Here is a 13,850-nt window from a genome sequence, read left to right on the forward strand (position 1 = left end):
AACAATATTTATTACCTCTCCTTTAACTAAAATATCTGGACAACGCTCATCAACTTTCTTGATTGAAAAAAACATTCCCACAGTTTTACTCACATTAAGAGTAAGGCAAGAATGACATATGTGAGACTTTGCTCAATGCAGCAGTAAGTTTGATAGCAGCTTGTTCTTTTGTCTTAGCATAAGTATAAACAACTGTATCATCTGCATACATTTGAATCTGGACCACTGGACAAACTGTAGGCAGATCATTAATGTATAAGCTGAACAAAATTGGTCCAAGAATCGACCCCTGTGGGACTCCAATATTACAGTCAAGAAATGGTGAGCAAGCATCATTAATTTGTGTACATTATTTTCTTAAATTTAAGTATGACTCCATTAGGACTGCACAATTATTCAAATTTCTAATCGCAATTACAATTACGGATGCCACAATTACATAATCGTTCAAAGCAGCAATTAATCATCCAAAGTCCACTTATGTTATTCTGCATGCTTAAGATGTGTTTTTCTTTCTACATGTTAGGTAGGGTTTTTCCATTGTTTTAATTTTAGTTTTAGTATAAAATTATAATACCATGCACATTTTTACCTTTTTATTTAAAGAGAAACCAATCCGATGTATAGTTGACATTTGAGGCTTAATACTATAGAAAAGTTTTAATATAATATTTAATATAATATATATTTTAATATAAAATATGGCATGCAGTTGCTTCAAACAAAGGTGTAAACATCATTAATTTAATCGTAAACTGCATACAATGTAATGGAAAATGGATTTAAATGCTCTACTAACTGATTGCAAACGACCTTTTCAATTACTTTAGAAACAACTGGTAGAATACTGATAGGTCTGTAGTTAATTACATTAGCAGGATCACCAGTCTTAAATATAGGTCCTATTACTGCTGACTTCCAGGCACTTGGAAAATGACATTGTTTTATTGACAAATTAACCAGATGAGTTATAGATGTACTAAGAACATTTGCATACATTTTAACAAATACAGTCGCAATCAAAAACATCTTTGGCCATAGAACTCTTAAGCTGGCTTAAAATGTGTATTATATAGGACTCAGATACTTCAGAAATATGAAAAACAGTAAGATAAAGATTTGGTAATATAATATCCTTACTTCTCACACTAAAACTTAAATCTTGAACTGAGTATAAAATTATTAAATATGAATGTTGGAGTTCTTGCTTTTTCTCAACTTTTATTTTGGCAGAAACGTGCAGGAAGACCTCAATGCTTCTTTTTGTTGACCGCAGATTTATAAATGAGTCTCATTACGAATATGTCACACGTATTGCATTGTCACATGCCTTTGTAAAAATTAATAAAAATGTGACTGAGCAATTAACGAGTAACACTGTTTCAGCGCAGATTTTCCTTGCGCTTTGGACTTTTAACCCTGGTTAACAAGCAGATAGCGCTGTCAGAACACATGCGATGTGTGCATGTATTAGAAAACATAACGTTCTGCAGTTTATTTACTAATTGTTTAAGGCCATTTCACAATTTCAATCATCATGCAGTAACCAGCAACAATCACCCCTTCCTCTTCTCATTGAAGACATGCGATGCAGTCATAAACAGTCTCTCCCTGTCGGTGCTTGTAATGATTTTTGCATCTTTCTGGGAGAGTTTAAATGCTTCCACACTGCTGACATGTTTGTTGCATTATACAGAATGCGCGCCTCTCACTTTATGCTGGTTGCTATTTGATAGCGCCACATCATTGTTCGGTACAATTTATTCTGTCTTTTTGCTTATTAATCTGTTGCCGAACATTCGGTGCATCCCTAAATAATATTTCACATTTTTTACAGTATTTTTGATAGGGGTGCTCCGATTGATCGGCTACCGATCACTATCGGCCGATAATCACGTTGGGATGATTGATCGGCGGTCTCTAAAATGCCGATCTCAAAAAAAAAACAATCTCAAGCTGATGACGCTGCTGTGAGAGGTTTGGCACGACATGCAGCGTCACCGTCTCAGTCTCTGTCCGACGCTGGTGAAATAATTATAATGCTGAATGTGAGGTACTCACCTTCATATTTCTTCATTACATAACTTATAAAGTAATTTGAAAACCTTGTGTGAGGTGTAATTTCACAAGCAGCGTGAGTGGATCACCGCGCGCTCTCTCTTTCTCTCTCAAAATATGCAAATGTCTTCAAATCCCCACATCGCATCTGTCTATAAGCGAGCTGCACGCTGCACAGTTAACACAGGAATTGTCACTTGCACAGTCGAGGCAGTCACATCATCACTAAAGTTTATAAATTGCATTTCTTTTTTATTCTTGCCAGTGTTTAATCATTCAGCGCTCGCGCACTCTCCTGGAGACTGAGCGCTCATGCACACTCGCAGCGCACACACATAACGCCAGGTTCACATTACTCCATTTGCAGTGCGAATGCGTAATTCTTCCATGCTCATGTTAACAGAATAATAAAGCGTGCACACTGCACACGGTTGCGGTCCGGCAGTGTGTTCAGGAGTGGTGCGTCTGCAGCAGAGATCGTTTCAGCACCGAGTCTATTGCTGCGCTGCACGCGCTGAATTAAAGTAACAGTGCATTGTTTAGCACTTTTAGATAAACAAGGCAATTATAGATGGCACTTGTGGAGGTAGGAAAACAAAGTTCTTTATGAACTGGAGGATTGCTTGTAATAAAGAATTAAATGCACAAGAAAAGGCAGTAGAGCTGACTTTTTCTGTCAATGGTAAGTTTGTGATAACGTAAGAAAAGTAGTTTAAATGTTTTGCCACTTGCTTGAGCAACTTAATATATAAATCTAGAAGTAAATGCAAAAGTAAAAAGCATTGAATAATGTGTTGCTTATATTTATTGTGTTTAAACACATCTGTGAAAGATTGTATTACTGTACTGTGTAAAAAAAGAATTGCAATGCTGAAAAAGCATTTTCAGTGACAATGTTTGGGTTTGAAATCAAAATAATGGATAAATGTAGTGTTTGTGGTAAACACGGATCAGTAGCGGACTCCTGTGTGAAAGCTGCTTCTCCTCTCACAAGAGTCACCTAAGAGAGGAATTCACCACATTTTCAAAAATTAAATTCAGGCCCAGAATAAATGTCTAAAAATCCTGATTGGAGTATCACTATAAATAGTTATAAATGATAAAAAAGAAGGCTTTTAAAATATCGGTATCGGTGATCGGTATCGGCAGATACTGCTTTCTGTGATCGGCCTCAAAAACCCTGATCGGAGCACCCCCTAATTTTTGTTCAAATAAATGCAGCTTGGATGAGCAGAAGAGACTCTTTCAGAAACATTCAACCGACCAGTGTTTGGTGTGCAGACAGAAGCCGTGTTTGTACCTTAGTGAAGGTCAGGCAGTCTTTGTCCTGGTCTTTGTCTTTGACCTCGAAGTCGTAGAGTGCTTTCCCCTGCGGCGGCGTCTGGGACAGCGGCCGGATGCACTGGATGTAACTCGCCGGAAGGAATCCGTGGCTGCCGTTCAGCTCGCCGTGGAACCAGTTCTCGTCCACCTTCCGCCGCAGGATGATGATATCGCCTTTGCTGAACTTCAGGTCGCCCGCTTCTTTGCCCTCGTAGCTGTAAAGCGCTTTTCCACACGGCAGCTGAGGAACATTCTGGAAGACGAAAAGACCAAAACAAAAGACTGAGATCAGAAACAGAAACACGGATAAAAATGTGTGAATAAAAATGATGAAAAGGACACATGAGTATTTATTTTTTTATCCTTTGGCAAGCACAAGAAGCTTTTAGCACTAGTGCACGGTAATTATCGTTAACTAAAACCATAAAAAATTAATTCTCATTAATTGAAATGCAATATTATGAACTTAAGGTTATTTTATTTCAGCTTGTTGTTAAGGCAGCATTTCTTATTTTCATTCAGTTTAGTTTATAACTGTTGTTTCAAGTATATAACTAAAACTTAATAAACTAAAACTAAAACAATAAAACAGTGCTACATTCACAAAAAACACAACAAAATGACAAAAACTTTTTAATTAGTGCTGGGCAACGATTAATCGCGATTAATCGCTTCCAAAATAAAAGTTTTGTTTACATTATATATGTGTGTGTGTACTGTACTGTGTATATTTATTATGTATATATAAATACACACACATACAGTATATATTTTGAAAATATTTACATGTATATATTTATATTCATATAATTTATATTATAATAAATATATTTAATATATAAACATGTTATATTTTTCTTAAATATATGGATGCATGTGTGTGTGTGTGTGTGTGTGTGTGTATATATACATAATAAATATACACAGTACACACACGTATATAATGTAAACAAAAACTTTATTTTGGATGCGATTAATCATGATTAATCGTTGCCCAGCACTAAATAAAATATAAAGAATAAATATAAATCATATAAAAATATAAATACAAAAAATATATAAATAAAAACAACTCATTCAAAATATAAGCAAAAACTATAATAATATATAAAAAACTAAAACAAACACAATTTTTTTTAGAAATAAAAAAATTGTTAAGGTCAAAAACACACAAGAAAATGACTAAAACTTTCAAATATAAAAATAAATATGAATATAAAAACAAAAAAATTTATATAAAAATAAATATGAATATAAAAATGATTAAAACAAAATTATTAAAAGTGTTAAAAGTGAAAATATAAATAATATAAATATACAAAATATTTAAAAATGAAGCTCAAATATGGATGCTTTGTGTAATTTATCATTCTCCTCCTGCTACAGAGGATGATGAGAAATATGGTTGTCGTCAACTCATAAACCGGCTAAATGTCTGTCAAGCTTTGTTGCTCTTCATCAACATAAGACAAAATGTGCACAGACTCAACTGAACAGGTAATCTCAATTATAATCAATATCAATCAGCTGAGTGTGATCCAGTGATGATGATGATGATGATGCTGCTTCATTAGTCAAACCTCACAGATTCTCTGTCCCATCATCTGCACTGTCTACTCAAACACAGACTCCTGAAACAGTCTGAAATGACTCATCAATCAAAAACAAGCAGTAAACCCCTGAAAGAGTCTCTGAAATTCAGCAGAGATCTGATGCAACGCTGGGAAAGATCTGAGGAGCTCCTGATGGAGATCAACACCAGACCTGTGTAAGAGACGCCACATTTTTACAGCGATTTATTTTTATTTATTTATTTAATCATTTAGCAGACGCTTTTATCCAAAGCGACTTACAAATGAGGACAATAAAAGCAGTCAAAACTAACAAAAGAGCAACAATATATAAGTGCAAATGACAAGTCTCGGTTAGCCTAACACCGTACACATAGCAAGGTGTATATATATATATATACACACATACACATACATACATACATATATTATACACACACATATACACAGACACACACAAAGAAGATAAATATAGATAAAGTAGAATTAAAATAGAATAGAAGGTGCTAGAGTTAGAGGGTCAAATAAAGGTATTATTAGAATGTTATATGGTTATATATATATTGTTTATTAATTTATATTTTATATTCATTTAAATGCTACTTTGAGATGTTTATATATATATATATATATATATGGATGTGTATATATATATATAAATTAATGATGAAGATGGAACATTTGAAAACTGCTCTATTTTTAATCGTCTATGTAGGTTACTGTGGTTAAACTGACAGCTTTTTGCTGCTTACACTTGCACAATCTGGGTCATTGTACACTGGACGCCCCAGAAGTATTTGCATTGGTTTTCCGCCAGAATCCGGGATCGTTTGAGTCCATGCCGTGTTTTCCAGTCTGTGTGTCTGTGGCAATAGAAAGAGCTGGATGTAATGTGACACTGGAGCTGAGAGCTCAAGAGAGAGCACACCATACTTCAGCAGCGCCGCGGATAATAGCACTCCTCCTCCGGCGGGATTTAACCGGTAAGAGCCTTTCCAGCTGCTTCGGGATGGTTCTGTTCTGGGTTCCTCTCCTCCGTCCTGCGGGATCGGACCGGGACTCGGATCATTAGCTGATGTTTGGGTGATTCAGGCGATGCTCTGCTCGGTTCTGGCGAGTTTACACACATGGCTGCACTGATACGCGTTTATTCCATTCATAAAATCCCGCATGTTTTACTGCATTCGTTCAATCTTTGCGCTTGCACATTACGTTAGTCCTAATTTGAATATCCAGCTTTTATTTACACAAATAAGTGCTTCATGTGTTTATTTTGTGTTGTTGCATTCGTCACTACCATAAGTTAGTTATAGTAACACGCACAGTGTAAAGTGTCACCTCCGTTTTCTAAAAGTGAAAACACTTTTAAAGTCATACATGTGTTTTTGGGGGTATAAAGTAAAAGCAGGTGTGTGTGTGTGTGTGTGTGTGTGCATGTTTATTTCCAGTCATTAGAGATAAGCAGACCAGTACCTCCACCTCTTCCAGTCAGACGGGGAGTGTGGGGAAGAAGATAAATTATTGGAGAGTGCTGCAGGAGTAGCAGTGTCCTCTGGTTTGATCCAGGTCTCTGTCAGGGCCATGAGGTTTAGTCTTGAATGACTTGTAATAGAAGTAATAAATTCTACTTTGTTTACAGCAGACTGGCAATTCCAGAGACCAATAGAAAAAGAAAGTAGTGTCTTAGTAGACATAGGCAAAGTGTGCAGGTTGTTAGGATTGCGCTGCCTACAGTGTGTGATGCATGGTTTGCGAGTGGTAGTGATAGTAGGGATCTGGAAACACATAGTAAGAATTGGTTATAAAAACTGAAAACAGAAGGGGAACAAGTAGTAGGAAAGAGAATGATTCAGAAGCGATAATTATGTGCTTTGCCGGTGTCCCTGCTCAGTGGAGTCGAACGGTCGTGTCGATGGTCTTTACACTCTGCAGTCTTTACAAGAGGAGGGCTTCACACGAGGGCTGCCGTGGTATACTAAGCTTTTTATATTCGTCTAACAAAACTCAAATTGAATTCAGTTGGACACACTTTCCTGTTTATCATAAATTATGTGCTTTGCCGGTGTCCCTGCTCAGTGGAGTCGAACGGTCGTGTCGATGGTCTTTACACTCTGCAGTCTTTACAAGAGGAGGGCTTCACACGAGGGCTGCCGTGGTATACTAAGCTTTTTATATTCGTCTAACAAAACTCAAATTGAATTCAGTTGGACACACTTTCCTGTTTATCATAACAAATGGCCAAGCAAAGCGATTTTACCACAGTTAATTGGGTTTGAGGCGCTGCGCTTCACATCATGCCTAAAAACAGCCCTTGGCCCCTTCCCCTGGAAAAATCACTGTAAAACCCCGCTTTAGCTGGCTTATTGCTTTAATGCAAAAATCTTGATGAATAATGTAGACTGTAAACACACACGAGTCAAACACCAACTGTGAATAATGAGTTAATGATGGTTTTACATCAATTATGCATGAACACTCATGTTAAAAACATAAACATATATTTTAATTACGGATGTTGACACACTCGTTCATCAGGGTTTTATGTTTTTATAACCGTTCAATAAATAAGAAGTTAATTTCAAGTAACTTCCATTTTAGCCACAATATTTCCAGTTACTTTGTCTGTTTGTGCTCTGTCAACCAAACCAAATCAGAGGTTTTGAACGAATCATTTGAATGAATGATTCAACGGCTCACTCATAAAATTTGATTCATTCTTTAATGGATCAGTGTTTTCAACTAACCAGTTCAGTGAACGATTCAATGACTCAATCATAAAAACCAATCGCTTTATTCATTTCTGAATAAATTATTCATTCTAAATTAATCGTTTAAGGTGAATGATTCAATGACTCACTCACAGAAAGCAGTCACTTTATTTGTTCTTAAATGAATCAGCATTTTAAATGAATCAGTTCAGTGAATTATTCAATGACTCACTCATAAAAAAGTCACTTGATTTTTGTTCTTTAATGAAAAAAACGCTTTAAACGAATCAGCTCAGTGAATGATTCAATGACTCATTCATAAAAAACAGTCACTTTATTTGTTCTTAAATGAATCAGCATTTTAAATGAATCAGTTCAGTGAATTATTCAATGACTCACTCATAAAAAAGTCACTTGATTTTTGTTCTTTAATGAAAAAAACGCTTTAAACGAATCAGTGTCAACCAAACCAAATCAGAGGTTTTGAACGAATCATTTGAATGAATGATTCAACGGCTCACTCATAAAAACAATCATTTGATTCATTCTTTAATGGATCAGTGTTTTCAACTAACCAGTTCAGTGAACGATTCAATGACTCAATCATAAAAACCAATCGCTTTATTCATTTCTGAATAAATTATTCATTTTAAATTAATCGTTTAAGGTGAATGATTCAATGACTCACTCACAGAAAACAGTCACTTTATTTGTTGTTAAATGAATCAGCATTTTAAACGAATCAGTTCAGTGAATGATTCAATGACTCATTCATAAAAAACAGTCACTTTATTTGTTCTTAAATGAATCAGCATTTTAAATGAATCAGTTCAGTGAATTATTCAATGACTCACTCATAAAAAAGTCACTTGATTTTTGTTCTTTAATGAAAAAAACGCTTTAAACGAATCAGCTCAGTGAATGATTCAATGACTCATTCATAAAAAACAGTCACTTTATTTGTTCTTAAATGAATCAGCATTTTAAATGAATCAGTTCAGTGAATTATTCAATGACTCACTCATAAAAAAGTCACTTGATTTTTGTTCTTTAATGAAAAAAACGCTTTAAACGAATCAGCTCAGTGAATGATTCAATGACTCATTCATAAAAAACAGTCACTTTATTTGTTCTTAAATGAATCAGCATTTTAAATGAATCAGTTCAGTGAATTATTCAATGACTCACTCATAAAAAAGTCACTTGATTTTTGTTCTTTAATGAAAAAAACGCTTTAAACGAATCAGCTCAGTGAATGATTCAATGACTCATTCATAAAAAACAGTCACTTTATTTGTTCTTAAATGAATCAGCATTTTAAATGAATCGAAAAAGTGATTCAAATGTTCAGATCAGAAGAAAAACAATCTGTACAAAACATGTTTTATCTTCACTTGTACAGTCATTTATTACTCATATATGGGACTAATTAAATAATGAGACGTGGATTGACTGTTTTATTGCATTATGAATAATATTAGTTTAATAAGCACCGGAGCACTGACAGTCATCGCTGTAAACAAAGACACAATTACATGTGAATTAAAGCTCTGAATGAACATCAAGCGACTCTCGACTGACACACGAGACCACGTTCAGACAGTTTTGACTGAAATCTGACTCTCGGAGGGCTTTTTCTTTCCTCAAGCGGCCCGGAACGCCGCATCCAGACGGGATTAACCACACATGAGCTTTCCCAAGGAAATAAAGAAAGCTTATTCCATTCAACAAAACAGTCACTTGATACATTTCTGAATAAATCACCGGGTTTGAACAAATCGTTTGAATGAACGATTCAATGATTCACTCATACAGTCAGTCACAGAGTCAATCAAATCCACACCAATAAATAAATAAAAAATACATACATGCATGTAATGAACACAATAATTGTTTTTATTTTAATTATAATATTATAGCATATATCAATTTTATAAATAATTATATCTGTCTTAATTTAATATTTGAATAATTAATATTTAAATATATCTTTTAGACAGATTAATACAGCTCTTTCTAAATAACTGATATGACTGTAACTTCATTGTTCATGTCTTCATGTTTTTCCGTCTGACTGCACCTGTACAGAACAATTACAGTCCTCTAAACTACTCGTGTTTAATTAATTCACGTATGTAATTATGAGCTCTTGATATGGAAAAATATGAAGCCCTGTGATAATCAGTGTAATATTTATATGAAATATGATTCATGTTCAGTCAGGCGAGTAGTTGTGGAAACAAGTGATTAGACGTGATTATGACTCTGAAGAAACTATATTAAACAGAATTATATTCTGTTCTAGTGATGGTTAGTCCTCTGGTCAGGAAACTAGTTAGTAGTTAGATGAGTGGAGTACACATTAATAACGAGGAATGTTTAATCAAGCACAGAAAATGAAGGCAGAAAGAGATCATCTGTTCAAAATAACAAACGACTCAGTTAAAGAAAAAGTGATTCTATTAAACAGAATTATATTCTGTTCTAGTGATGGTTAGTCCTCTGGTCAGGAAACTAGTTAGTAGTTAGATGAGTGGAGTACACATTAATAACGAGGAATGTTTAATCAAGCACAGAAAATGAAGGCAGAAAGAGATCATCTGTTCAAAATAACAAACGACTCAGTTAAAGAAAAAGTGATTCAAATGTTCAGATCAGAAGAAAAACAATCTGTACAAAACATGTTTTATCTTCACTTGTACAGTCATTTATTACTCATATATGGGACTAATTAAATAATGAGACGTGGATTGACTGTTTTATTGCATTATGAATAATATTAGTTTAATAAGCACCGGAGCACTGACAGTCATCGCTGGAAACAAAGACACAATTACATGTGAATTAAAGCTCTGAATGAACATCAAGCGACTCTCGACTGACACACGAGACCACGTTCAGACAGTTTTGACTGAAATCTGACTCTCGGAGGGCTTTTTCTTTCCTCAAGCGGCCCGGAACGCCGCATCCAGACGGGATTAACCACACATGAGCTTTCCCAAGGAAATAAAGAAAGCTTATTCCATTCAACAGAATCAATTTACAAGCTTATTTGAGCTCCGCAGCATCACTGAAAGCGTTTTAACAGCGACGCGGCTTCATGACCGGGACTTGCTGTGACTTAAAGCGCAGTTAATGCATTATTACATGTCAGAGAAACTCCTCATAATCACAGAGATTGTGTTTATACTGTACGCACTGGACTGGCATGGGCTCAGTTCCCATTGAATGCATGAGAATATATCAGCTTCAGACGCTTCGGATAACACTGAACACAATGCATCTTTAATAAAAATCAAAAATATATAACCTGACACTCAAATTACTGTCTTTTTTCATTATTAAATAATTATTAAATAATGTATTCATTATTTAACTGCATATATACAGCGAAGGATATTTTTAAGGCAAACTCGGCCTCTAAACTACTCGTGTTTAATTAATTCACGTATGTAATTATGAGCTCTTGATATGGAAAAATATGAAGCCCTGTGATAATCAGTGTAATATTTATATGAAATATGATTCATGTTCAGTCAGGCGAGTAGTTGTGGAAACAAGTGATTAGACGTGATTGTGACTCTGAAGAAACTATATTAAACAGAATTATATTCTGTTCTAGTGATGGTTAGTCCTCTGGTCAGGAAACTAGTTAGTAGTTAGATGAGTGGAGTACACATTAATAACGAGGAATGTTTAATCAAGCACAGAAAATGAAGGCAGAAAGAGATCATCTGTTCAAAATAACAAACGACTCAGTTAAAGAAAAAGTGATTAAAATGTTCAGATCAGAAGAAAAACAATCTGTACAAAACATGTTTTATCTTCACTTGTACAGTCATTTATTACTCATATATGAGACTAATTAAATAATGAGACGTGGATTGACTGTTTTATTGCATTATGAATAATATTAGTTTAATAAGCACCGGAGCACTGACAGTCATCGCTGGAAACAAAGACACAATTACATGTGAATTAAAGCTCTGAATGAACATCAAGCGACTCTCGACTGACACACGAGACCACGTTCAGACAGTTTTGACTGAAATCTGACTCTCGGAGGGCTTTTTCTTTCCTCAAGCGGCCCGGAACGCCGCATCCAGACGGGATTAACCACACATGAGCTTTCCCAAGGAAATAAAGAAAGCTTATTCCATTCAACAGAATCAATTTACAAGCTTATTTGAGCTCCGCAGCATCACTGAAAGCGTTTTAACAGCGACGCGGCTTCATGACCGGGACTTGCTGTGACTTAAAGCGCAGTTAATGCATTATTACATGTCAGAGAAACTCCTCATAATCACAGAGATTGTGTTTATACTGTACGCACTGGACTGGCATGGGCTCAGTTCCCATTGAATGCATGAGAATATATCAGCTTCAGACGCTTCGGATAACACTGAACACAATGCATCTTTAATAAAAGTCAAAAATATATAACCTGACACTCAAATTACTGTCTTTTTTCATTATTAAATAATTATTAAATAATGTATTCATTATTTAACTGCATATATACAGCGAAGGATATTTTTAAGGCAAACTCGGAGTAGTAGAAAAGAAAATATCCATGATAGCCTCAATAAATAATGAATTACATACAATAATTTAACAATATTTTCTTTAAAACAATATAAAAAATATATAGCAATTACACTACTGGCCAAAAGTTTTTGCTGCTTAATATATATATATATATATATTTTTTTTTTAAAGAAATTAATACTTTTGTTCATTAAGCACGCATTATATTGAAAAAGAATAAGATTTCCATTTCAAATAAATGCAGCTTTGCTGAGCAGAAGAGACTTCTTTAAAACACATTTAAAAACTTAAAAACTTTTAATTAGTAGTGAATATCATTTATATTTTTTTTTTAAAGAAATTAATACTTTTGTTCATTAAGCACGCATTATATTGAAAAAGAATAAGATTTCCATTTCAAATAAATGCAGCTTTGCTGAGCAGAAGAGACTTCTTTAAAACACATTTAAAAACTTAAAAACTTTTAATTGGTAGTGAATATCATTTTCTGGTTTTAAATGCATGTAATAGATCTTATTGTAAACATATTCATCCGTGCAAATGTTTTATTTTTTTGTAGCGTTTAATCAGAATGTCATAACTGGATCTTCCAATCATGTATTACACTTAAACTCCGCCCCTGCAGCTCATGCTCATTTGCATACACTTATGAGAGCCACACCCACAACCTCAGCATCCAATCAACAAGTGATGCACAGAACCAAGTCCCGCCTACATGTTTTCGCTCGGATAATCAGTTACACTCATAACAATCCAGAAAGAAAGAATTAGTCTCTACATCTGACAGCTCCACAAAACACACCCCTGTCATCAGAACGCACTCACTACCCATAATGCACGTCTGTCTCTATATGACGTCACATCAGTGTGTCTTAAAAGACCATACACAGATGCATTATGATATCATGTTGCTGTGATGTGATGCATAGCTTATTGTGACTCAAACAAACTAAACTATAACCCAGGTATGTTCTGTGTATGTTCACTGGTTTGTCTTTCTCAGTGTCTGTGTTTATGGTATAAAACCATGATGTGACATTTCTGGAGTTTGTCAATTACATAAAGCTTGAATGCAATGTCACTAATATCATATATTTTATTTAGAGTATATAAGATACTACCAGTCAAATGTTTGGAATAATTAAGATTTTTTAATGTTTCTGAAAGAAGTCTCTTCTGCTCGGCAAGGCTGCATTTATTTGATAAAAAATACAGTAAAACAGTGAAATATTATTATAATTTAAAAGAGCTGTTTTCAATGTGAATATCTGTTAAACTGTCATTTATTCCTGTGTGCAAAGCTGTATTTTCAGCATCATATAACTTGATTTTCTCAAGTACAAATACAATGCAATAAATAAGCACATTAAACATCATAGAAAACATTGCATAACACCACATTAAAAAAAGCATACATCAAATTAATCAGAATAAGTTATTTTAGAAAGTTTTTAAATATGAAATATATTATAAGAATTACATAAAGTAAATAAAAATGTATTTTTATTTGTATATAAAATAATATTTTTTTATATAAGTGGAAATAAACACTTTATTATATTATAAACATAATTATATATATATATATATATATATATATATATATATATATATATATATATATATATATATATTTTACAAA

At 34.1% G+C, this 13,850-nt stretch overlaps 1 protein-coding gene across 1 annotated transcript in view; it reads right to left on the reverse strand.

Annotated features, from left to right (window-relative positions):
- Positions 1–6,081, reverse strand: part of LOC107574017 (SH3 domain-containing RING finger protein 3-like) — a 37,156-nt gene extending 31,075 nt beyond the window's left edge. The window contains exons 1-3 of the mRNA XM_016260489.1: positions 5,934–6,081; positions 5,730–5,815; positions 3,359–3,634 (exon numbers count right to left, since the gene is read on the reverse strand). Of these exons, the coding sequence (XP_016115975.1) occupies positions 3,359–3,634; positions 5,730–5,815; positions 5,934–6,081 (510 nt within the window). The remainder of the gene's footprint in view (positions 1–3,358; positions 3,635–5,729; positions 5,816–5,933) is intronic.
- Between the last annotated feature and the right edge of the window lie 7,769 nt (positions 6,082–13,850).

This window comes from Sinocyclocheilus grahami, unplaced genomic scaffold (genome assembly GCF_001515645.1).
Source record: "Sinocyclocheilus grahami isolate Dianchi unplaced genomic scaffold, SAMN03320097.WGS_v1.1 scaffold2092.1, whole genome shotgun sequence".
NCBI classification, from domain to species: Eukaryota; Metazoa; Chordata; class Actinopteri; order Cypriniformes; family Cyprinidae; genus Sinocyclocheilus; species Sinocyclocheilus grahami.